The 27,076-nt window shown below is 46.5% G+C and overlaps 1 protein-coding gene across 4 annotated transcripts in view; it reads right to left on the reverse strand.

Moving 5' to 3' along the window:
• Positions 1 to 27,076, reverse strand: part of MORC2 (MORC family CW-type zinc finger 2) — a 57,977-nt gene that overhangs the window by 16,258 nt on the left and 14,643 nt on the right. For all 4 annotated transcript variants that reach the window (XM_086473987.1, XM_086473986.1, XM_086473985.1 and 1 more), the window contains exons 5-12: positions 21,462 to 21,552; positions 19,732 to 19,840; positions 17,991 to 18,150; positions 17,809 to 17,920; positions 15,986 to 16,111; positions 5,859 to 5,938; positions 1,952 to 2,034; positions 1,240 to 1,325 (exon numbers count right to left, since the gene is read on the reverse strand). In XM_086473987.1, coding sequence (XP_086330113.1) covers positions 1,240 to 1,325; positions 1,952 to 2,034; positions 5,859 to 5,938; positions 15,986 to 16,111; positions 17,809 to 17,920; positions 17,991 to 18,150; positions 19,732 to 19,840; positions 21,462 to 21,552 — 847 coding nt within the window. The remainder of the gene's footprint in view (positions 1 to 1,239; positions 1,326 to 1,951; positions 2,035 to 5,858; positions 5,939 to 15,985; positions 16,112 to 17,808; positions 17,921 to 17,990; positions 18,151 to 19,731; positions 19,841 to 21,461; positions 21,553 to 27,076) is intronic.

Here is a 27,076-nt window from a genome sequence, read left to right on the forward strand (position 1 = left end):
ACCCAGAAGCACACATGGCCAGGTCTGTACAGAAATCCAGACAAAAGGCCTGCTCCCCTGCTGTTGGTTAGCTGCCACAAACATCTATTTTCCTCATCATCACCTATTTGAAACCTGACTAGAGATAGCCTTTTGGCCTACCTACAGCTGCTGTATGCCTCCAAACCAGCTGGTTACATTTTGTGGCCTACAAACTTTCTTAGATTCAAACAGAAAGAACTGCTGAAGAAGACCTGGAATCTCTCATTTCCAACTAGTCAATAAAGGGCATAGAGAAACTGCTTTCAAATAAACTTGTATCGTCCAACTTCTTTGTTTGTTGTTCAGCTTTTTAATAGGAAAAAGTATTTTGCCCATTGGCAGGAAGGCCAGAAGACCATCCACAAAATTTTACTTTGTGCACTAATGCCATCAAATCCAAGAACAAGCTGTGCACAGAAAAGTACAGGGAAGCTGAAGAAAACAGCTTCTCCCAAGAGTTTCTCCATTCTTCAGGTCATAGCTCTAGCACTTTTAAAGCTGTACTTATTTTTTTTTTTTAACATCTTAAGACGCATTAGACCTATCTCTGGCAACAAGTCTGGGACAGTTCTGACCTAAGCAGCCATGTAAACTAGCATGCAAAACAACTAGGTGGGAACAGAGACCAGGGATATACAAATCTCTAACTTTCTCAGACTCAGCATTTGTTTTAAGAGCATTTGTTTCTGGTTACGACTTCATTTGTGGAATGCATATGACAAATTTGTAAAAACACTGTACACAAAGAGTGAAATATTCCTGTCAGTACATCGATAGCAAAGTTAATCGCAACCAGAGCTAAGTCAGAACAATGTCTTGGGATTTCACAGCACTGACTATAACAGAACTCAGCAAGTTATTACAAAACATCTCTACAACTCTAAAAGCCATTTCACTGTAACTTGCTAACATTTGTTACATGATTCTTATCTGCAGATGAAAAAGCAGACAGTGAAAAAAGCTGATGAAAAAAACAGGTAAACATCCACAGAAAACAAGCCAAATCCAAAGATGTCTTTCAGCAACTCAGAGGGGAATAGCAGAAGCAACCAGAACAGCAAACTGAGCTGCTGAACAGCCAGGGCATACAGGATGCCCACAGGTACTTAAGCCTTGAGCTGAGCTGCGCCCTCCATCACACAAGCGAAGCAGGAGACATCTGAGCACGTGGAATGCGCAGCCTGGGAAAATCAGAGCTTTGAACCACCTTGCACTCACCGCTGCTTTGCATCCTTGATCCTTTTCTTGACATCAGCCTCCCGGCGCATAGTTATTGCAGAGTTTTGGACTTGTCGTAGTGTCACCTGCAAACAAGCATCGTACAGGAAAACTGCTGCTGTGAAATTCATAACATCATTAACTCACTTCTATGATTTTTTTCACAAAGATCTCAGAAATGTTTTTAATGTAAAGAATTCATGAACAGTGGAGGGTGACAATCAGCACACCTTCACACGCAGGGCAGCACTTGCTGTCGGGGGACAAGGTAAACAGCCTCTCTCCAAGAGCCCCAAATGCTTCGGAGACAGGTGTGCAGGCAGGGAGGGGGAACAGCCAAAAAGCACCTGATTTTCCTTCTGTTCAAATACCTCACGTTCCCCTGGCCTCTTCCGCAGAGGCTGACATCAAACAAAGCGCCTGGGGCTGGGGGTTGCCTCCCCACTCAGGGTATCTGGGTGGCTGTGGGCGGGGGAAGGAACATCAGCACGCTTCCCACTTGGGCTGGAAACCACATGCAGATGTTGAAGGACATCTGACAGCGATGAGACCCCAGAGCTGCCTGAAGGCTGCTGGCAGCTCACCGCCAGCTGAAGTCGTCACCTGCCTAACCAACACGCCAGTGCCACCACTGGGTGCTGACCAGCCAGTGCTGCTCCAAAGCCAGCATTCAGTGCCTAAAACGTGACACACTGCCAAAGCACAAGCTCACCCTGGACTCCCGTGTGAGATCCCCTCCCAGGCGCAGCTCAAGGGCACGGGCTTTACTCTCTGCCTCACGAGCCTTCTCCTCCGCTGGAACACACAGGGAAAAGGATGACGTTAACCACGCAGTGCACAGAGCATATCAGAAGGCATTCACCTGAGGAGATCCATTTCCAGAGAGCTGGACTGACATGTACAAGGGCACAAAGGTAACACAAAAAGGTACAAAATACAACCTTCCATATGAGAGGGCACCACTGCCATGCCATCTTAAACCTGCTCAGAGGTCACAGTCAACAGTGGCATAATGATGGGGCTAAACTCTGCAAAAGCATGTTTAAAGGAGGGATCGATGAGGAAGTCAGCGAGGAACTGGAACGAGTAATGATGCAAGTGGCCCTGCCTGCTCTGCCTGGAAGTGTGAAGGCAGAGAAAGGCTCTCATAAAACAAAGACTGAGTTCAGACTTGAAAAGGAATTATAATAAAGAGGTAACAAGAAATGCAGAGATGAAGGAAAAGGACTATTCTCAGAAATGCTTTTATCTTTGATAATTGCCAAATTTTGCTTGGAAAAAGACAAATCTGTGCCATGCACAAAACAGGACACTGTTCTGAAGACCCACCACTATACCTGACGTTTGCATGCACAAAGTGCAACCCAAACCATTCCTTGATTCTATGACTTGGAAATACAGCCAGTATGTGCTAAGGAATGGTGTGGTTTACACCAAGGTGAGCAGCAGGCCTGTACCCCTGCAGCAGGAGGGCGTCAGCACAGTTGCAGCACACACTACGAGCCATCTCCCTCCCTGCTCTACCAACAGGGAGACAAACTGCAGATGTGAGACGCTCAAAACAAGGAAACACAAAGTGGAGGACCGACCTTCGCAAAGATTTGCGGAGGATGAAGTAAGCAAGAACCTGACAGCATAGCAACTGGCTCCTAGAGATTACCAAGCACCTCTCCAAGAAGCAGCACTCAGCTGGCAGCCAGAAGGAATCCAGATGCTGCCGCCAGTGTTTGATAACCAGCACCACTTGCGGAAATGCATGGGTTTGGTGTGTGCAGGGAGGGGAGAGCAAACAGGCACAGTCAACTTGGAGCACTACAATAAAAATCACCTTTCCTTTTTACGCAGTGTTACATTTGAGTTTTGTTCCACTGCTTCCCCTGTGCTTCTGTAAGCAGGCTCTGGGTTCACAGCAGCGTACCAAGAAAGTCACAGCAGAACTGCACTGTGCAACCGACTTCATCATCAAGAGACAGTTTGGCTAAATGTGAAAACACAGGAGTTTGGAGACCACTTAGAACACTTGGTCCATTTAAATCAGAGCTTGTATGGCAGAAGCTGGGGGGCTAAATGCAGCTCTGTCTAGAACAAAGAACACAGTGATGACCCATAAGAGCACAGGTCACGCCTGCTCCACTAACGCAGTGACAACTGAGAAGGCATGGCTGACAGGGAACAGTTCAGTTATGAGTCTGAGGGCTGAGCCCCTAATGGGCAAAAGCACGTGCCCTAAAGGGGACGACGAGCGTGCAGCAGCTAGAACCCGCACTCATGACCTCCCAGGGGACCACAGGCACAGCATATCCATGGTGCTGCCCAGCAAGTCACAGGGCACACTAAAACACTCCGGAACAACGTCCAGCACAGAACGTGGCTGTTAATGACTTTCAATATCGGACACCCACCTAACTCCTCACCTTTCCTGTTTGTTTGCTTTTCAAACTTTGTAAGAGGATTCCTTGAAACTAGGCAATGGCAATACTGAGGTGCCCTGGTGCAGTACTCTGTCTTGGTTCAGAAACACGCAGAAAGCAGCTGATGGTCTTTCAGAGCTACCTTGCCAAGGAATGACACTTTTCTCCCGACTCCCATCTGTTCACTTAGGGATTGGATGCTCCAGCTTATCACATGAGGCAGGAAGTCAGTTCCCAGGGAATGAAGAGCGGCTTTTCCTCATTTTAAATATGTGTCTTCACTCCTGAGCCTTGGCTCTTTGTGGATATGCCAAAGCCATATTGCCAACAGTCACAGCTGCCCATACGTCTTTTTTTTTCTTTTCTTCCCCCTTCCTCCCCTATAGCTATTTTTTGGTTATCATAAGTTTTGGTTCCACAAGCTCATGAGCTACTTCCAGAGACTCATCAGTCCCTCAGTAGTTCCACAGTACGATGGATTCCATCCTATGGAACACATCCCTGGCAGGTAGCCATGGCATGCTGGGACTGTGGTTGGCTCAGCTGAGACCCACCATTTCTCACAATGCAACCCTAGTTTTGAAAGAGAAAACTACAAATCATTCCCTGGTGAAGATCCCTCCTAAGAGTGATGCACATCTGCAAGAGAAAACATATGCCGGAGATGATGAGAAATTAACGTTTTCCATCAAAAGCAGAACAAGAGAACTTGGTTGTTACAGATTAAATTCATTTTCCTAGAAGCAAAGAAATGAGATTAAATTAATTTTCCTAGACGCAAAGAAATGAGATCTGTGCCATTGAAGCTGAGGTTAATGTTAGAAGAATGTTTTAGTCCTGGAGGCTTCATGTAACCAAATCTTGCAGAAAACAGCCCGAGGTCTGATGTGAGTTTTCACACGTTCACCACATTCAAAACCCTTTGCTCAGCACCCACCTCACTGTCAGAGGCAGTGGGCTAGCTTTGGGGGTGAAAATGAGTTTACATTTCCGTGCCAATGGTATCTGTTCTCAGCACTGGTCACCGAATGGCAGCACTGTTCAGTATCGAGACACTAAAGCTCACCTTTTAAACATCATGAAGGCCTCATGGACCACTGCAAGAAAGAAGCCTCTCTAAATTCTGCTACTTGCACCTTCTTGAAAGCCAACACAAGTGTGTGCTGAACACCTGCTTTGGCTATAGGTCTCAATCTAAAAAATAAATTCATCTACAAGGATCAAGGCACAGGATAAAATCTGCTTAAACTTCATAGTTACAAGTCTATCTTGTTAGGTTCTACTTCATAAAGGAGGAATAGGGAACATAGCAATTCACACAATTTCATCCTGCTGCTTTGCTTTGGGCAGGGTCAAAACCACACTGCGCTTAATGACTCTGCTGAGGCTGAATGGGGCACAGCCACTTGCACAACACGCACGGGTACCTCGAGCAGCTCTTGCACAGGGAAAGGGGACGCATGCCTCTGACTGATGTACGAAGCTGATTTATGAAACCTACCAAAGAACATAGGTCAACATATCTTACAACTTCCAAGAGTCCTCCTTCACTACGGTGTTTCCCCATCAGGGCTTAGGCATACCACTTTGTATGTTAGATTTGTGCACATTTAATGAAGTTATATGCTATATTTATATGCTTATGTAATTTCTGTATGTTGAATATCCAATAATGTCAAATGGGGTTTCTCCTGAGGAGTACGGGACTTAACAGGAAGGGAAGACTAGATGGACAAAAGTTACGTCTTGAAGGGGAAAAAAACCCAAGAAACAAACCAGGAGTCCCTCGTATACCCAGACCAACCACTTTACACCAAGTGACAGAATAAAAATCTGGTTTTTGAATCTGTTTTTTTTGCGCCTTCAACAAGGAAGGCGCAAGAGAACAGAACCAAAAGCTATTGATATGCAAAAGGTGAGAGCAGAACTGTGGGGGGTGGCTTCATATGGAACAAGAGCAGAGAGCTGCGACTCCAAGGTGATTCTGTACATGTACTCCCCAGAGGCAGGGGTCTTAGCGAACAATGTACGTTCCTTCCGTTGCACTGAAGTAAGTCTGGGCCATCTGTGGTCACTGCAATAACTCATTTTCTGACCAATCACAACGATCACAGAAGCAATTTCAGGTCATATCCAGCAAGGCAGCCTCTGTCAGTCCTTTCCTTCACTACAGCACGATCAGGATGCAGGCACACCCTGAAGACTCACCTATCCTCGCCATGTGCTCTGCTTTCTTCACCTCTTGCTCTGCACGGGTCTTGAAACGGTTTGAAGTGTATTTGTACATCCTGTGATGACGGAAATTTATTAATCAGCAAACTCAGCAGTAATGTCACACCAAGATTTCATCGCTGTATGAGAGAATAAGGTCTCCACACGCTACTCATCTCTTCTCAATAGATTCAATAAATGCAGAAGGATGTTTACATATCAGGAACCGGGCATTTTTGGATGCAGGTAGGCAAAAACTTTTAAAATCAGAGATGCTTCAGTAGTAGCTCCAACCACAATACCCCCTTCTGCATTAGCTAGTGAGGGCAAAATATATCCATAGTCTTGGAAGGAAATCCCAAGGTTTAGAGCAATAACTTCTTCAGAAGCAGAAAGGAGGAGTTAATATATATGGAAAGCTTCTGAAAAACCTCCCATTACAGATAAACAACCCTTCCTTTCTCCTGCAAACCACTGTCCACAGGTGCAGTCTGACAGTGCCCATCTCCATGCAGGGCTAGCTCGAAGCCTGTAAGTGGCACAGCAACTCTCTGAATGGAGCTTCAAGTCTCAGCTCTGAAGTTTCAGAACATTTCTGGAAGCTATACATCTGAGTCACAACCTTGTAAATTGTGCTTGAGTTGTAGTGGCTTGTTTCACCTTCCCTGTACCGCAACATGCAAATGCAGATCACAATCTGACCGACTACCACAGAGCGGAAGAGGCAGGCATGTATAAGGGGCAGAAGCTCGTGAGTATGTGTCACCTCTGAGGAGAGGCATGTAACTGGGGAAGGAGAGATGACACCAAGAAGGATGGTCATGGCCTACAGGAACTCAAACCACCCTAAGACACAAGGTTTTGGACATATCAAGAGGAAAATCCCATCCCAAGTAAATATTCATGAAAAAATAAGCTTCTCCAGCATTTAGCCAAAGCAAAAGCCACTAGAAATAGTGTTTTTACAGAGAGGTGGGAACACATATGGCTTGATTGACCAACTCATTACATAGGAGGAACCACATTTAGATCCTAATGAGAGATAAGATCCTCCCCCCAAATGGCAGCTAATATGTCAGGATCCATGAGAAACCACCTTGCACAGACGAAAAAATTCATTTAGGTATGTTTCTGTGGGCAAGCACACATTGATGTTGACACCGATGTCAGAAATAGTCTCACCAACAGAAACCCCTTGTTCCTAAATCCAGAAAATTCACACCAAAGCACAGGCCCTTTAAATATATTTCTTTATTTACTAAACTCATTTTCTGCTCTTCATAAGGATCTCCTCACTGGGGAGATGAGAGGGCAGGGAAGCTCTACAGAGGGATCTGGACAGGCTGGATGACTGGGCCAAGGTCAATTCCATGAGTTTCAACAAGGCCAAGGGCCAGGTCCTGCACTTCGGCCACAACAACCCCCAGCAGCCCTACAGGCTTGGGAGGAGTGGCTGGAGAGCTGCCCAGCAGAGAGGGACCTGGGGGTGTTGACTGACAGTCGGCTGAACATGAGCCAGCAGTGTGCCCAGGTAGGCAAGAAGGCCAACAGCATCCTGCCCTGCATCAGGAATGGTGGTGTCAGCAGGAGCAGGGAGGTGACTATGCCTCTGTACTCGGCTTTGGTGAGGCCGTACCTCGAGTGCCGTGTCCGGTTTTGGGCCCCTCTCTACAAGAAGGACACTGAGGTGCTGGAGAGGGTACAGAGGCGGGCTACTGACCTAGGAAAGGACTTGGAGCATGTCTCGTATGAGGAGTGGCTGAGGGATCTGGGGCTGTTTAGCCTGGAGAAGAGAAGGCTGAGGAGAGACCTTATCGCTCTCTACAACTACCTGAAAGGAGGCTGTAGCGAGGCGGGGGTCGGTCTATTCTCCCTAGTAACAAGTGATAGAACAAGGGGAAATGGCCTCAAGCTGCACCAGGGGAGGTTCAGGCTGGATATTAGGAAGAATTTCTTTACTGAAAGGGTTGTCAGGCATTGGAGCAGCCTGCCCAGGGAGGTGGGGGAGTCACCATCCCTGGAAGTGTTTAAGAGATGGGTAGATGTTGCACTTAGGGACGTGGTTTAGTGGTGTTGACAGAGCTAGGACAAAGGTTGGACTCTATGATCTTGAAGGTCTCTTCCAACCCAAACTGTTCCATGACTATGAAAAAGCAGGCAGGTGCTAACCCTTCCAGAAATCATCCAATAACCATGTTAAGAGATGCAGAGCCAGGTTTTTGGTGGCACGATCTCCTCAAACCTACTTAAGGACAATTAAAGCTACCTGGGACCGAGAGAGAGAGAACACATTCTGAAAACCAGACTTCTTTCAACATGTTGGCATAATTAAATTACCTCATCCACATCCCACCTGACTTTCCTGAGGGGAAAGAAGAGGAGAAAAAAAAAAAAAAAAAGAGAAGCAGGGTGAAGCCAAATTATCTCACATGCCCAGCTTGTGAGGTGAGGCAGTACCTGCAGGGGACCTTACGGATAGCACGCCCTTTGCAACAGGGTGCAGTGTGAGCAACTGCAGGGTGTCCCAGACAGGCACCGTGAGCCAACACCATGCCCCTGCCCTCATCTTTCCTTTCTTTTCCAACATGTGATGACTTCAGTCACAGCCAGGAACGCCCCTATTCAAGTGATCTGGAACACTTACCTAGCAAAGATGTAAGAAACAGGTCAGGCAGGCAAGTTGTCTGGAGGATGTGGTAGTAAAATACACTCTCCCAGCTTTAAGATGTTCATTGGATATCAACTCTTGGTTACACGGCTGGTGCCGTCGTGAGGGGTTTTGTTTCTATGACAATAGGGCATCCTTCAACATTAACCTATTAGGGAGGGGTGGAGTTCACCTGTCTGGCAGAGGCAAGGGTATCTTTGGTAAAAGGCTGGCCAACTTGGTAAGGAGGGCTTCAAACTGAATGCGTCCAGGGGTGGGGTCCAGGGTGGCAATGCCCCTGCCATTGCATTCGACTGAGGAATAGACCAGGCCAAGTGAAGCAGCAACAAGTGTCTCATAGCTGCCCCTCCAGAAGAAAACCAAAAGGCCAGCTGCCTCAAGGGCATGTATAGCTATGGTAGATCCTCCTCCATCCCTCCAGGGAAACCTGTGTGCTCAATTACCTCCCCAAAACGCCCGTACACCAACTCACACAGCATGGGGAGCAAACAGGAGGAGTTAGAGATCTGTGTGCGGCTGCAGGGCCGTGATCTCATAGCAACAACGGAGACATGGTGGGACAGCTCACATGACGGGAATATTGTCATAGATGGCTACATGCTCTTCAGGAAAGACAGGCCAGCCAGGCGAGGTGGGGGAGTTGCCCTCTGTGAAAAAGGATCTGGAATGTATTGAGCTTTGCCTAGGGGGTGGAACAACTCAAGAGCTTATGTGTGAGACTTCAGGGGCAGGCTAATATGGGTGACACTATTGTGGGTGTTTACTACAGGCCACCTGACCAGGAGAAGGAAGTCAATGAGGCCTTCTACAGCCAGCTGAAAGTAGCCTCACAATCACAGGCTCTGGGTCTCATGGGGGACTTCAACTACCCCAACATTTGCTGGAAAAGCAACACAGCCAAGCAGCCACAGTCCAAGAGGTTCCTACAGAGCACTGACAATAACTTTCTGACACAGGTGGTAGAGGAACCAATGAGGAGAGGGGCACTGCTCATCCTCGTACTGACAAAGAAGGACTGGTTGGAGATGTGAAGGTTGAGGGCACCCTTGGCTGCAGTGACCATGAGATGGTGGAGTTCAGGGTCCTGCGTGGAAGAAGCAGGGCAATAAGTAGGATTGCACCCCTGGACTTAGAGAGCCAACTTCAGCCTCCTCAAAAACCTACCTGGAGGAATCCTATGGGCTGGGGTTCTAGAAGGAAGAGGGGCCCAAGAGAGCCGGTTGCTATTCAAGCAGCACTTCCTCCAAGCTCAAGATGGGTGCATTCCTATGAGGAAGAAGTGGAGCAAAGGAGGCAGGAGGCCTGCTTGGATGAGCAAGGAGCTTCTGGAAAAACTCAGAGCGAAGAAAGAAATTTACAACAGGTGGAAAGAGGGGCTAGTCACTTGGGAGGGAAATAGAAACACTGCCAGAGAATGCAGGGATGCAACCAGGAAAGCTAAGGCCCACTTGGAATTAAATCTAGCCAAGGATGTCAAAAACAACAAGATGGGCTTCTTCAAATACATCGGTAGTAAAAGAAAGACCAGTGAAACTGTGGGCCCACTGCTGAATGAGGCGGGTACCCTGGTGACAGAGGATATGGAGGAGGCAGAGCTGTTGAATGCTGCCTTTGCCTCAGTCTTTACTACTAAAGCTGTCCCTCAGGAATCTCTGCCTCTGGCAGTAGGGGAAGGAAGACTACCCCTCGTTTGAGAAGGATTGGGTTAGAGATCATTTAGGTAAACTAGACACCCACAAATCTATGGGCCCTGATGGGGTGCACCCACAAGTGCTGAGGGAGCTGGCAGATGCCATTGCAAAGCTGCTCTCCATTGTCTTTGAAAGGTTGTGGAGGACAGGAGAGGTGCCCGAGGACTGGAGGACAGCCAATGTAACTCCAGTCTTCAAGAAGGAGGACCCGGCCAGTCAGCCTCACCTCCATTCCTGGGAAGGTGATGGAACAGCTCATTCTAGATGTCATCTCCAAGCACACGGAGGAAAAGAAGATTATCAGGAGTAGTCAGCATGGATTCACTAAGGGGAAATCAAGCTTGACCAACCTGATCGCCTTCTACGATAAAACGACTGGCTGGGTGGATGACGGGAGGGCAGCGGATGTGGTCTACCTTGACCTTAGTAAGGCCTTTGACACTGTCTCCCATCACATCCTCACAGGTAAGCTTAGGAAGTGTGGGTTAGATGAGTGGACAGTGAAGTGGGTTGAGAACTGCCTGAAGGACAGAGCTCAGAGTTGTGATCAGGGGTGCCGAGTCCAGCTGGAGGCCTGTAACTAGCAGCGTTCCCCAGGGGTCAGTATCAGGGCCTGTCCTATTCAATATATTCAACAATGACCTAGATGACAGGACAGTGTATCCTCAGCAAATTTGCTGACGATATGAAGCTGGGAGGAGTGGCAGATACAGCGGAAAGCTGTGCTGCCATTCAGCAAGATCTGGACAGGCTGGAGAGCTGGGCAGAGGGGAAGCAGATGAAGTTTAGTAGAGGCAAGTGTAGGGTCCTGCACCTAGGGAGGAGTCAAACCATACACTAGTACAGGTTGGGGGTCAATCTGCTTGAGAGCAGCTCTGCAGAGAGGGACCTGGGAGTTTTGGTGGATAATGGGATGACCATGAGCCAGTAATGTGCCATACTGGCCAAGAAGGCCAACAGCATCCTGGGGTATATTAAGAAGAATGTGGCCAGCAGGTCGAGGGAGGTCATCCTCCCACTCTACTCTGCCCTGGTAAAGCCACATCTGGAGTACTGTGTCTAATTCTGGGCCCCCCAATTCAAGAAAGACAGGGAGCTATGGGAGACAGTCCAGCAGAGGGCTACTAAGATGATGAGGGGACTAGAGCATCTCTCTTATGAAGAAAGACTGAGAGACCTGGGGCTCTTTAGCCTGGAGAAGATAAGACTGAGAAGGGACCTTATCCACACTTATAACTATCTAAAAGGCAGGTGTCAAGAGGATGGGGACAGGCTCTTCTCAGTGGTGCCCAGCAACAAGACAAGGGGCAACAGGCACAAACTGGAGCACAGAAGTTCTGCCTCAACATGAGGAGGACCTTCTTTACTCTGAGGGTGGCAGAGCACTGGAACAGGCTGCCCAGAGAGGTTGTGGAGTCTCCTTCTCTGGAGATATTCCAAACCTGCCTGGATGTGTTCCTGTGTGACCTGCTCTAGGCTAACCTGCTTTGGCGGGGGAGTTGGACTAGATGATCTCCAGAGGTCACTTCCAACTCCTACCATCCTGTGATTCTATGATTGTGACTGCCTTGGAGCGCCCTCATGAATGGGACCCTTGCATATGGCCTGGATACTTCTATGTGCATGGCCCATGCTGCCAAACAAGCTCAAACAGTTACCATAGAAGAGAACAGACAGAAGTAATCCTTCAGGAGACACGAGCCATTCCCAAAGAGGCTGGTACTGTGGTATCACACCTTCAAACACTGGTGAAGGATCTGCACAAAACCAGCCTGCCCCCGACACCAGGACGTTACAGGCTCCAGAAAGGTATGGAGAAGCTTCTACCCACAGAATCATGGCTTCCAGAAAGGGCAGACGACAAAAGGAAAACAAATGCCTTGCTCAGGAGACAAGCTGTATTCCTGATGAGGAACAGTGCAATGGCTTCAAAATCTCCATTTTGAATAAAGGCACTTAAGTACCCTAAAGCCCACAATGGATTTTCATTCTTTGTTCTCTAACACATTAACCTGCAGACAAGCCACTGCACAAGCTTTTCCTTCCGAGATGAAGGCAATCTGACTTACAGTCTTACTGTAGGAGGGGAGCCACCACCTCCTGAAGGCAATCCACCCCAGCATATCTTAAAAGCAGACCAGAGGGCAGAGAGACAAGTCAATGGCCAATGGCCAACGCAAGGCATGAAAGCATTGCTTCAAAGACACCTGGCCCAAAGTTTGCCAAGACGTATGACAAAGGACTGCAATCAGGAGCCACTGGCCAGCTCACCGTCAGGTAATGACCTGCCCTTTGTGTGCCAGGCGGGTTTACGTGGCAGGTGCACCCGCCTGGATAAAGGCTGAAACTTCTCGACCGACGAAAGGAAAGAGTTAAAACTAGAAGCTGTGGTTTGGGGGTCAAGCTGCCCAGCTGCATGGTGGCTGTGGTAACCTACACAGCTCGGTGGAGGAGGAGGAAAGGCAAATCCCTTCAGTTGACAGACAAGGCCCTCAGCGAGTGAAACGCCTTGGTCGAGATAAGTTTCTAGACCACCTACCATATATGACCACAGATCAGATTTGACTAGGGTATGAATGGAGGCCAGTCAGGGGGCAAATGGAGCCAGTCCTCCTCAGAGCAGCAGGTCTGCAGGCAGGGACTTTCCCCTTGGATCAGGATGCTGCCCAAGGTACCTCCTCGATGCCGAGAGCCCCCACCTTATTGGGTGGGTGACAGGCGCATTCTGGGTCATCATCCCTGAAAATTAAGCTTAAGTCAGCTGTGTGGTATTAGTTCTGTTTGACAGACATCCTAACATGTAGTTTACTGATGTTTGTCCGAGTGCTAAATAATTCTGACTAGAATAAATCTCATTTTCAAGTACCTGCTTCGTCTATTTTGAGAGACTCCGTGACAGTTTATAACAGACTTTCTTATAAAACCAACAATATAGACAGAAGTGCCTCTGTACCGACAGATGAACGGCATTCCCTAACAGTAAGCTCCCTTACGTCGTTTATTGCCCTTTATTAGGAGGATATGAATAAAACTAACACCTGTTTAGACTCAGGCATCATGGCACGTCCCCAGAGCCTAGCAAAGAGCCCTTAAGTATGTACCACACACAGCACACCACCTACTTGAGCTGTAACACAGGAGAACCTTCACTGCCTGTTGCCCATCCCTTTGCTGGACCAGGGAAGTTCAACAGTTACCTGGTGTAGGCTACTGAGTTTCTGCAAAAAACAGCTAAAGCGCTAAAAACAGCTAAAAAGCTGAGCATCGCTGCCGCTTCAGCTGTCCTCTAAAGGAGCACCCTAACAGTGGTACACTTCCCCCATGCTCTCTCCTACCCAAATCCAAATCCCTGGACAAGTGCAGGGGAGTAGTATTAACCTGCAGAGTACTCAAAGCCCAGCAGCTAAAGGGATGCATGAGCTCTGGCTCCAACTCTAAAGGGAAAAAACAGGGCATAAGCAACACTTTTCAGCAGGTTCACAGAGAAAAAAAGAAAAAAAATCACCTACAGCTGTAAAAACAGAGTAGCTCCACTCTCAGAATGGACTGATTTACGTGTTTTCTCTCAGGAAAGAGCCACTCAGGGCTCTGCTGAGGTGTCTGGAGGTAAGACTGCGTTTCCACAACCTGTCCAGGGCACAGTGGGGGCACCTACCCCAAGGGCTGTGCTGGTTCTCAGAACCCACGGTGAAGGCTTTGACAGCTCATCCCAACAGCCACACAGCTTCTGGAGCCCAAACCTGGCATCAGAAGCCTGAGACCAGAAGGAAGCAGTCTGGATACTCTCCAGAAAGACCCAGTAAGGCTATGACAATTGCCCCAAGTCCCAGAAGATCTACACTGTGCTCTACAGCAAAGTCTTGTTTGCAGTCTTTACCACTCTGTTGCAGAAATGAGGATTTTACACGTAAATGTCTTTACAATGCTGGGGAATTTTCAATGGCCTACCACCATAAGCAGATCTACATGGAGTCTGCAAAGATGTGGCACAAGCAGATTTGTTAGATACCCCTGCACCAGCACTGATCCTGTGAGCATCAGCATAGGGCACCTTAGCCCAGAGTTGGGTTAATCCCCCAGCACCAGCTCCATCTACCACAACTGGCCCCAGAGCACTTGGCATTACACCAGTGTTATGAGACAACACCACAGCGTTTCTCATCTCTTCAGCCAGTGTAACCTGTTCTGCGCTCGGGCCTTCTTGTCCGCCGTGCCGGATCATTCCTTGGTCACAAGTTACCACTGCTGGGCAGTTACAATTTGAATCTTCCCTTCAGCAGCTGCAACTATTCCCCCAAAACAACAAAAAGCAGCTACAGAATTGGTGATCAAGACCCAAAACAGCACTGTCTAAAAACACAGTCTCCTTTCAACAGAAAACAGTCCTATGGTATAGAACAAAATTCTCATTCTTTCCCAGGCGTCGACTACTGACCACTTGAAAAAGAAGACAGTGAGGCAGATGAACATCTGGGCTGACCTCATCCACACTGTATTATCACGACAACGCTAGCACCATCACATAGCGATGGCATCCTGTCTTGGAGTCTCACAAGAAGCTGGTCTCTGATGAGATAAACACCTGTGCCGCCCTCCTCTGCTGTCTCTCCAGAGTACTTTTTGTTGGACTGTGGCACAAGAGGAAGCAGCACGTGGCACTCGCACAGAGGGAAAGCACAGCCAGAAATCCAGAGACTCTACACCCAGCAAATCAGGATTTCCAGTGGCAATCAAGCTGCACCTACCAACTGCCTTCTACGATGAAATGACTGTCCTGGTCAACGAGGGGAGAGCAGTGGATGTAATCTCCCGTGACCTCAGTCAAGTTTCTGACACCATTTCACACATTTTCATTTAAGAAGCTGAGGAATTACAAACTTGACAGACAGACCATGCTGTAAATTGAAAACTGGCCAGGCTCTTAGGGAAGCAATCAGCGGTGTGACATCAGATGGCCGTTAAAGTACCCGACGGGTTGATAGTGAGGCCATACTATTGAAACACTACTGCAATCCAAAACGCTAGATTAAACCAATCCACAAATATTCTATGAAATTACTACTATTTTATTAAGACAAATCACATTACAGTATCCAGAATGCAGACTGTGCACTCACAGGGACAGAAGAACACTATTGCCTCAAGCAGACTTAAATACATGTTCTCCTTTCCCCTCCCATCCTTACAACCTTTTCCAGTCCCTGTTAAGCTGACTGGTAGCACACCTCAGATCACTTTCAAACTTTTTGTTTAAGGGAATTTAAAAGGAAGACAGGGAAAGGTATTTCCCAATCTCTATTCAAACCTAGATATCTCTATTCAAACCTAGAACAGCTACATATAAAGGTTCACTTTCAAAGCGACTGCTTCAAAGTGCTCAGTCTAGTTTCTTTTCAGTAATAATTCTAACACCCACCGTATGTATTTCCTTGTCCTACTTAAAAAAAAAACCCAAAACAGTTACCCAACAGTTTTGCATGGATATTGCATTTTCAACAACCAGTATTCTAATTTCTTCGTTTGCTCTGAAGGGGAGCCAAATTGCACAAATTACTCATGTGATTTTCAAAGGCATTAGATTTTCCACTATCTTTCCATTTCTTTTTCCATTATGTCAATACCACATCCCACTCTCTTATGGTCTGTTTCTCTGGCTTTAACATGGAATTATGCAGGATACACCTGGAGAGCAAAATGCTAAACCTTTTCTGTAAGGAACCTCCGAACGGTCCCACGCATCTGCAGATTCTGGATCCAACACTTACCTTGGCTTGTACAGGCAGCATGAAAGTCGTTTGGTTTGTACCTTGTGCCCATTTATGAAGATCCTCATTCTGGGATCGATATAGAGTACAGCAGCATAGGCACGGAAGGAGCGGCGCTCAGGCTTTCTGCAAGAGAGGGATGCTTACAGAGACTGAGCAGTTTGTTCAGCATTTCCTTGTAGGACTGCCAGCAGACATTCTCCCAGTCTCGTCCACGTAGCCCCAAGATGACTCCATCCATTCATCCCCCGAGTAACCACTGTCTCTTTAGTCAGAGTGCTCATCTTGGAGTCTCTTTCAGTCTGCATTCCACTTCCTCTTTCCTTCACAGTTTTTTTCCCCTTCCTACCCCTCCAATTAAGAAGTGTCATGACATGCCACTGTCACACAGCCTCCTCCTCTACCCAAACCAAATGAACAAGTTTCTTCACAGACAGAACTTGTAAGATTCTCATTTCCCAACAAACTGCTACCTAGAAGCCAAGTGACCAACAGCAGCACCTCCCCACGCTGCTCTGCACTACCCATGATGTATTTTAACCACCTACGGCAGGATTCACACCTCATGGAACCGTAACTGTTACCGTCTCAGCTCACAGCCATCTACTTCAAAGCATGCCAAAAAGACAACCTGCAGCAAGAATGCTAGGGAAAAGAAAAGGCCTTTCTATTTTAACTTTTCTTTTACATTTTTTCTACCCATGTCTTCAACAGAGATGTTCTATTAAGCCGTACATTTTAAATACTGTTACAACACAGTGATGCACATATTACTATAACTTGAAAAGGACATTTTGAATACATTTGGATAATAAAGGTCAAACCTATAAACTGGACCATTTAACACGAAGGGTGTGCCCCACTTGCTAGTGCGTTCTCCCACCCTTCAGTCAGTCAAGAGTATGCTCCAACTAAAACTGCACTGATCACACACAGAAACGGTACCAAAAGGTCAGGAAGAAGTTGTTCCTTCCAAGCGATCAGTGGTAATCATGAAAGCTCACCAGCAGGCATTAGAGAAACTGAGGAGCATATTAGAGGTCCCCAAGGAGTTTGCTGCGCCTGTGCACTCAGCAGCATCAAGCTAACACATGCAGAACGAGCTAGGTTTACAGCATGTGAAACTGCATTTCTATGGGAAATTCAAGCACTTCAGGGAAGAAGCGTGTAATTGCATAAAAATGGTAAAGCTTGCTAGTTGTGCCCATTGAGCTCTGGAATTTAACCAAGCATTTGGCTCAGTTCAGTTCAATTTTCACTTTTCAGGCTACAAGTTAATAACTCTGCTCTCCCCGAACAGGGCCCTCTACTCCTCCAGCTGCCCACTGAGCACATCCTTCTTCCCAGTCTGCAGGAAAGTCCAAGAGCTGCCACTGGTCCCAGAAAGATGTGATGATGTGCCCCACCTGCACCCACCTGTACCATTTGCTCGGGGAGCCTGACCTCACATGCTGCCAGGGTTCCTTTAATCACAAAACTGAACATCGGTCTGAGAGCAGCACAGCCATGACAGCTGTCATTCTGATTAAAACATCCTTGATGAGAGTAGAAAATTAAACCTATAGCTTAGGGCTCCTTTGTTTTAAAGTGCATAAAGAAGGGCATCGAGTTTGCTGCTTCGACTAAGCTGCTACAAGCCAACACAGGTATTCACACCAAACACACGAACTCCTAACTGCTAAGGAACAAACTAGAGACCTTTTCAATTCTACAATTCACCATAGAATGAAAAGCCTGTAAAAAACATATGCACAGAGCATATAGCCAAATCCTACACATAATCTGAACAGAGCCCAAAGGCCTGTAACGCTCATCACACTTACGTTCCCTCTGGAGGTGTTTCCGCCATCTGAATGTCTCGGGGGTCAGAAGTCACATCCAGCTCTGGCTCTCCATTATCCATGAGTTTGAGGTTAAAGATGACCACCAGCGTGCCTGAGCAAGCAACAAGTTGATCAGGTGAATCCCAGCCAAACTGCCCGTGCCCAGCACCATCCATACGTACCTTTCTCACCACAGATCTTATTAAACTGCTCCATCACTTCCTGTTCTGATTTGAAAGGGGAATACTTGTAAATTAGCTCCGTCTCAATAGCGAACTTCTCCACGTTGTCTGTCACAGGCTCCCGGCTTTGTGCGTTCCAGGTGGGCAGGGGAACGATGACCTGCAAATCACATCGTACCAAGAGCGGCTCAGGCTCACCCACTCCAGTCAGCCCCTTCTGCCGAGCGACTTATCCCTTCCGACAGCCCCCTAAGTCACTGCAAGGGTCCCTTCTAGCTGTTCAGTGTCTGCACAGCTGTCAAATGCTCAAGGGGCCCTCTTTGCCAGTCTCTGAGTTGCCTTCCTACAACATCTAGTCTTAGACTGAAACAGTCCCACGTAACCTGTATGGCACTGGCTACTCACACACTCAACGTCTCCTTTTCCCTCCTCTTGTAACAACTTCCATAATACTAAAAAAACACCCAAACTTTGCTTCTTTAAAAATGCCAACCTCTGTGCTTAACTTCTCTCTTGAACTCAAATATCCTTCACTCATATTTATTCTGATCTCACTCATGATTTTTATAGGATTCTAGCAGGGTTACTGGTGTTTTCTGTCATTTAGAACAAAAACATAGATAGAATTACAGACTGCAGCTGCCTGTCAAGGACGGCGAACCTCATCCTCACTTTAGATTTGACATCAAGCCAAAATTTCTGGCTCCAGAACCACTGTGGGAACTACATCACTTTCCCAACTTGCTTCAGCCACTAGCAAGCATCACTCCCTCAACAGCTTCTTTGTAGAGCTCCCTCCCCTACCACAATCAAAAATGCTTTCTTAGACACTATCCCAGTGCAAATTTAAAACTTTTCATTATCGACCTTGTCTGGAAAATATGTGTGCTTGAGCACAAAAATACCTTCATGTTAAGAGTCTGGATCAGAACAACAATGCCTAAGTTATCTGCTAAGATATCTCTTCTCAATAGGTAGAATCACATTAATTCTTTAATTAAAAAACAAGATCCAAAAGAAGAGACGTGCCTGGAGTTTATGACCTGCAGGTAGCAACTTCAATCACACCTTTAATTATCTACAGAAAATAAAATCAGATCAATAAATGTAACTACATCTCCAACTCAAATTGTGTGAGAACAGGAAAATGCAAGAAGTCTTGGCATGTCCTGAACTCAGTATAAGCAACTTTAAGTGATTGACACAAGCCCTTCAAACTAGCTGTAGTCTGGAGAGACAGAATTAAAATCAAAAGGAAAAAGTCTTTGATGACTCTGCAAAACCCCTACAAGCCTATCACCAAGAGAAAACCATACACTGATTCAACCAGAGTAGCAACCAACACTGACACAGACTCTTCTCCTGTGAGAGCGGGGGAATCATAAAATAGTTTGGGTTGGGACCTTTAAAGCTCACCTAGTCCAACCCCCCTGCCATGGGCAATGTCATCTTTAGCCAGATCAGGTTGTCAAGAGCTCCATCCAACCTTACCTTGAAAGTTTCTAGGGATGGGGCATCTACCACCTCTCTGGGCAGCCTGCCGCAGTGTTTCACCACCCTCACTGGAAAAAAATTCATCCTTATATCTAGCCCAAATCTACCTTCTTTCAGATTAAAACCATTATTCCTTGTCCTATTGCAACGGGCCCTGCCAAAAAGATTATCTCCATCTTTGTCATAGGGAGGTTCAGATGAGACAGCATTCACCATCTTGGTTCATTACAACAAAGTACATGCAAACCTCATCGATGCCTTCCTCCTCATGGAAGGTCCGTGACAAGAGGAGGCAAGTCATGGTGTTGTCCTTCTTCGTGAACAGGACAAAATCCTTCCCAATCCGCATGGAACCCCTGGAGACAGATTGCAGGCTGCACGTTACACCTCACTCGCAATGCTTTGTAGAAAGCAGACCACATTACTAAGTTCTCTTCCCATTATGTTCAGTTACGAGAGGCCAAAACCAGGTAAGGCAGAAGAAGGGCTTAAAAGGCAACTACCATTTCTCTCTAAGCATCTCACTCCGTTCAAAAGGCATCTCAATCTGGACATTTTCATAATGTTTCAAACCACTGAACACTAGTCACAATTAGAAGGTGCAGAAGTACAGCACGGATTTGCAGACTCATACAATGTAGAAAGTGTAAAAAAAAATTTCTTTTTTAAAATCTAAAAAAGGTGACTAAGGTCAGATGTGACAACAACCTTCAAACATACGAGCAGAAACGTAACTGAGAAAGCAAACTCACACTTTGTTTCACTGCACACAGAATGAATAGCAGCAGACAACTTCCTGGGAGACAGACAATTTATTTCCTAATGTCTAATTCAAAGACTCACTGACACTTCGGTTAATGCAACTTAGCAGCTAGTTGTCACAAAAATGGACAATCCCATCTTCCCCCCTGCTCTCCTACCGCCAACAGTGCCTTCCCCATCTTCTCTTTTACCTTACTACCCAACTCATCCAAAAAACCTTAACAGAGAAAAAATAACAGAAGCATTAGTGTTCTGTCAGTTCAGTTCTCTTTAGATCGGCTTAATGCGATACCAAAGGCCACCTATCACACATTTAGGCTACAGGCTGCACTTCCCAGCTGTAGCACAGTTGAGCCCTGACACAGCCTGCACTTCTCAGCTGTAGCACAGTCGAGCCCTAACACAGTTGCCTCTTGGTCAAGGTTAAGAACAGGACAGAGATCTGTCCTGGAAGTGCACAGGTACCACCTGGGATCTGTCCTGCACTGCAGCTGGATCAATAATATCTCAAGATCCCTTACATCTCCGTTTTTTCTTTCCCCCCAGATTACAGAGTCCCACAGGTTTACCCAGCAGGATCCATATAAATAATCAAGCCACGTGGAATAGCATAAAGCAGTACAGTGATCAGAAGAAGCCATAAAAGCCCTCTAACTTTCCCAAAGACATCAGTTCACCACAGCAAACACTCTTCTCTTTCCTATCAAATCTGCAACCAGTAAGATTTCCTTCCCACCTCTGTTCCTCTGCCACTTAATCCCACTCCTCCTCTCACTCCTTCCATCATTCCCTTTCTTCTCCAAGCATTTGTTTGATTTAAGAAAAAAAGAGTTAAGTCCATCTGACTAGCACCAAACAGCTTTCCTAGGGAGAGGCTGCAGCACTATTCCACAGGCAGGTTTTGATTCCTGCTCTTTTATTTTTTCCCCAGCTCTGATCATCTCAGCATCATCGTTGCTCTGCATCATACAAACATAATGGGGGAAAAAAAAAGAAAGTCGTCAGCTTTGGACAGCCTTCCCTGCTACTGAAGAACTACAGCAGATGTTCATACAGCTCTTGTCTACCAAATCATGGTATCTTTATTTAGATTTCATCTGCTTTTTTTTTCTGGAAAAAAAAAAAAAAAAGATATACACCTCCAAGCAAAAAATACCTTTACTATCTCAGCTCTAACCACCATAACGTCAGGAGGCTGGCTTTTGTTATACCTACGATTTCAAGCCATTCCCATACTGCCCAATTTGCGTCGACTCAGGTGATCGCTTGGCTGATTTGCCAAATTGAATAACACTGGCAGCTTCATCTGGAACAAGAGACAGGGAACAAAAACAAAGGTTATTTTAATATACAGACACACGCACATCTTTTAGATAAACTTATTCACCACTGGAAGTAGCACAGAAAGACTATAGCACGGAAGAGGCCAGAAGCCTGAGCCAAAGTCTCATCCTGGAACTCTACCAGACAGCCCTGTAAGATACACGTTGCTCGATGGCATTTACACTATCAAAAGCCTTGGATAGATGCCATTACGCCAGCAAAAAGAGGTCTGAGTTTCAGACTAGCCCAGTGCCCCGTCTGAAATGCACAAAGCTGTTTCTTTTTACGAAAAACTGTCCACAAGATGATCTGTCGTGTCCACCATAATTATCAACATGCTCATAAACCAAAACATACCCCGGGACACTGCAGCTCTGCCGTACTGCATTGTCCTAGGTTACAGTGTAAGATGTGCGCAAAAAAAGTATTCTATCACCATCTTCAGGAGCTGTTGAGACCAGGGGGGGCGGTGCTCCCTGCCTCCCCCCTCTGGACTATCTCCTGTTACTGGGCACAACAATGCCTTATCGCCTGACCCATCGATAACTCGCTCCTGGACTATCTCCTGTTAATGGCCCATCAAGGAACTGCCTCACGACTCCCCATCCCATGGTGAGATGCTCCGCCCGGGGGGAAGGAGCCAAGCAGTCCATGCCAAATAAAAACGGAGATCTCCAACACCCTAGCAGCCTTCTTCCACGGGATTCCCAGGAGTTTTTTCCCCCACTGGAGTTCCAGAGGACAAGAGCTACCTACCTACCTCTGGACCTTCGGAGGAAGACCAGACCCTTTTACCTGATCACTGCTTCAACAGAACTACATCCATCGCTTCAGGAGGACTGCAGCCAGCATCTTATCGGACTGCTACTGCCCCCCTAACAGGGTGTCAGGTTGTATTTCTGACTCTGTCAGTTTAAACCAGCGTGGTTTTTTTCTGCCTTGTTATACATATATATTAGTAAAGAACTGTTATTCCTATTCCCCATACCTTTGCCTGAAGGCCCCTTAATTTCAAAATTATAATAATTTGGAGGGAAGGGGGTTGCATTTTCCATTTCAAGGGAGGCTCCTGCCTTCCTCCGCAGACACCTGTCTTTCAAACCAAGACATGCATGTACTGCTGACATCACAGACTCAAACCCACTGGCACTAGAGCATAAGTCAGTACTATAAAAAAGCTCTTGAATTCAGCATAAACATTGCTTTTTCTTCGCGGTGTTGAACTGAACACTATGATTAATTACTACACTGGTAAGACAAGAGCTAATTTTCACACAAGATTGCTGGACTACTGACAGCAGGACAGCTGTGGGTAAGAAGGCAGTACTAGCAAGTACCTCAGCAATTAACGTAGTATTTTATTAGCACAGGACAAAATGAAAGGACATGACGGCTTTACAGCTGAGAGGGTCTGACATTCAAGCCTTTCTATTGTTCAGGGGATAAAGCCTTTTAACATCATCCATAGAACAGAACAATTCCTCTCCCTTCCCCCAAGAGATAGCAATCATTTCACCACAGAGTTTACCGGTAGAAATGAAATGCAATTCCAGAGACAAGGACACAAAGTGCCTCAACAGGAAGGCTGACAACAATTACAGCCCTCAAATGCATACACAAGCTGTGAGGGAGCACGGGACATCACTTACACACACACACACACACCGCCCCCCCAACCAGCTACGCTGAGGCTATGTCCACTGACAAGCTGCACTGGAGCATACAGGAGACTTACCCAGGCCCACTAGTACTGACAGTGGGTTTTTACAGTAAGATGTTCAGTACTAACACCGTTGGTCTAACACAAAATCACTGAGCTGGGTGTTAGGATGCCACTTTCCACTGAAATGACATTCAGACTTAAAGCCACCAATAACAAGGCGAAAATACAGAAGGACTGTGCAAGCACCTCGCTGCCTCAACCCAGTATGTTCATAACAGAGGTCCACAACTATTTCAAACCCATCTTTTGACCTCTTCCTTTCCTTCAGTCTGCTATAGCATTTTCTAGCCGAAGAAAGAAAACATTAGATTATCTGGCATTTGAGATCTGGGTAAGGATATTGATGATGATTATGATATTACTATTACTGTGTTAGTTTGAAGGCCTGGTCAGAAAAGGGGCTACCAGAACGCTTTTGCTATACAAAAAGTTCTACCAACAATTATTTCTAAGAAAACTTCAAGAAGCCTAAAAAGGGTAAAGAGCAATTGTTGAAAGCATTTCCTCTCTCAGAAAAGGTGGCCATATGGTTTATCACTCAATGCTGGATGTCCAAAACCACCCTATGCAGATTCTTCTTTCTGGGCGTAGGGACAAGGATGACGCCGAGCACGGGGGACTACTCAGGAGCAAGGGAGCATCTCTCTGCTCCAGGCTTGATGTCTTTTGGAGAGATTTAATCTCTACCTCCGCACAAGAATCAAGGTACAAATGATTTTTTTCCCAGCTTTTTTGAGTTAAGGCTCTGGAAGGAGTTTCACTAAAGGCTATTTTAGTCACACTGTTTTTGTTTTGTCGTGTCTCAGAGTTACTGAATCTAAAAAAAAAAAAACAAACCTCGAACTCCTGGCAACAGAAAGGGGGGTGATGTGATCTATGCCAAACAGATGAGAGAAAAAACAATCTGAAGGATTTTGCTGAAGATGGCAGATTGATCTTCAGAGCCCAAGAAAGGGAATCAAGGGCACAGATAAAAGTCTCCTAATAAGAAACATCAGACACCTGAGACAAAGAACTGGGGGACAGAGCTGCTTCGTTCCTGACTGCTGGTCCTCCAGGACACCAACAGAGCATCCTCCTGAATGACAGGCAGGCTGTCACAGCCCAGGCGCTGGCTGACACCCAGCACACCCTGACAGCCCTGCAGGCAGCTGCCTGCTCCCCCGCTCTGCGTCACAGGCCATACCTCCCCACTTCCCCGCTGTGGGTCACAAGGCAGCCACCCAAGGCAGACCTGGCTTCACTCTTTGAGGAGAGTCCTCGCATATTTCCAAGCTCTCCAGTTGAGAATACACTAAAGAAGGTCCCAATCTGAGCACAGAAAATTATCCTTCCCCTTCTCCATAAATTCATCTCCCATATTCGCATTAGGTAGAGTACTTGCAGTGGTCTCCACAGCATCATCAAAAAATACCCCAGAGCCAAAGTATCCAATTTACTACCTGGGGGAAACCAGCCTAAACCAAGATTATTTCCAGTCAAGCTTTCCCTGGGACAGGGAAACAGGGGGGGAAGCTCTGAGCTCTGTCATTATTATAACAAACACAAGACACCCGGCCCCCTGAGGGAAATGGTTGAACATAGCTAGTGATGGACAAATCAGTTTGATACCCGTTACTGTGATTTATTTCAAAAATCTATTACCTTGAGAGGAAACGTCAATGTGCTACAAGGTTAGATAAATATTTTCCCCTGAAAAATATGTAGACCACTCCCCTGAGAGTGGTCCCCTGAGAGTCACCACACACACTTCAAAAATGAATGCTAGAATCCCAGTTACATGTAAACATCACTCCTCACCGTTGTGAGCCCTGGATAAACAGTATTTTAAAAATACAAGATCTAATAAAGTAACCAAGATGTTAGTATTTAGTTATCTGCATCCAGTAAAACAAAAGCTCTTTCGAGCTTCCAAACTTCAAAAATACAGTTTGAAGGAGCAAGAACTGATACATTTACTTCAGTCTCAGGGAAAGCGATGGAACGAGTCCTCTCTAAAAGTCTTACTAACCAAATGAAGCGGGTGATTGGGATAAGTCAGGATGGATTAACCCCAAGCAAGTCACGCCTGACTGACCTAGTCACCTTCTACAAGAACATGGCACTTTCTGTCCACACAGGGAGAGCAGTGGATGTTGTTTAGCCAGGCTTCAGCACAGCATTGGACGTTGCTTCCCACAGCCTTCTCCTGGACAAACTGGTAATATACAGCCTGGATGGGTGGTGTGCAAGATGGGTAGGGAACTGGCTCCGGGGTCACACTCAGAGGGTGATCATCAACGGTTGATCAACTGGCAGCCTGTCAGAAGCAGGGTCCCCCAGGGATCAATGCTGTTCAACAACTTCATAAGGGAGCTGGATGATGGGGTCGAAAGCACCCTCACCAGGTTTGCTGACGGTTGTGAGCTGGACACATCAGAAGGGAAAGCCACCTTAGAGGGACCTGGACAGGCTGGAAGAATGGGTAAGCAACAACTGCGTGAAGTTCAAGGGAAGGGCAAGGTCCTGCACTTGGGATGAAATAACCCAAGAGCCCAGTACAGGCTGGGATTGGTGTGGCTGGGGAGCAGCCTTGCTGACAGAGACCTGGGGTCCTGGTGGACAACGAGCTGAACATGAGTCAGCAGTGCGCTGCTGCAGCAACGAAGGCAAATGGGATCCTGGGCTGCATCTGCGGGGGCATTACTACAGACAGAGATGTGATCACCCCACTCCACTCAGTACTTGTCAGGCTGCACACCTGGAGTACTGCATCCAGTTCTGGTCCCCTCAGTTCAAGAAAGATGCAAACAGACCAGACAGGGTTCAGAGGAGAAGATGATCAAAGGGCTAGAGAACCTGCCCTATGAGAAGACTGAGGGAGCTAGGTCTCTTCTTCCTGGAGAAGACAGGGCCCAAAGGGAATCTCATCTCTATTCCAGTACTTAAAGGGCAGCTACAAAGAGCATGAATGCTTTCTCTTCACAAGGAGCCACATGGAAAAGACAAGGGACAACAGGTATGAGTTGCACTGGGAGAGGTTTCATCTCAATATAAGATCCCAGGGATGTGGTGGAGTCCCTATCAATGGAAGCTTTCAAGACATGACGTGACAGGGTGATATCTCATCTAAACTCCCTTTCCCATGAAAGGTTGGACCAGATGATCTTTGAGGTGCCTTCCAACCTGGGCTGCTCTGTAATTCCATGATTCTAAAATGCAAGTTAAAGACTTATTTTCTTCAGTTCTTTAAGAATACAATTACTGATCACTTCCTAAATTAGTTGTTAGACTTTTCCAACCTACAAGTTGATTCATTGAATCATTCAACCTACATTTTGATTCATTAAATTCATGCAGTACCTTCAGAACCCAAGCAGTACGTAAATTCTCAAGCCTAAGTATCCTCAGTAGTGATATCACAGACAATATGGGAAATCCCGACCTAAGGTGCTGCATGACATCTATTGTTTGGTTTTCTAATTGACTCCTATTTAGCACCCTATGAAAAAGCCAAAACTTTTGGACCAGTACTATTATCCTAATATTTCCCTGTGGGATTCAATGCTTCTTTCAGAAAAGATCTGTACTGTGACATCACCGAATCCTCAGCTCTTTTGATAACTTGTGACTCAACAGCATAAGGTGTTTGCAGCTTGAGTACAAACGTATTTTGATCTTCAGACCACATAACCCAGTGTGGCCATTAAGAAAGCCAACGCAGCAAGTTCTGAATGCAGTTGCAGGAGTCACTTGACAAATACATCTGGTTTTCAGAAATGCTAATCACTTACACCTTCCACTA

This window comes from Leptosomus discolor, chromosome 16 (genome assembly GCF_034619465.1).
Source record: "Leptosomus discolor isolate bLepDis1 chromosome 16, bLepDis1.hap2, whole genome shotgun sequence".
NCBI classification, from domain to species: domain Eukaryota; kingdom Metazoa; phylum Chordata; class Aves; order Leptosomiformes; family Leptosomidae; genus Leptosomus; species Leptosomus discolor.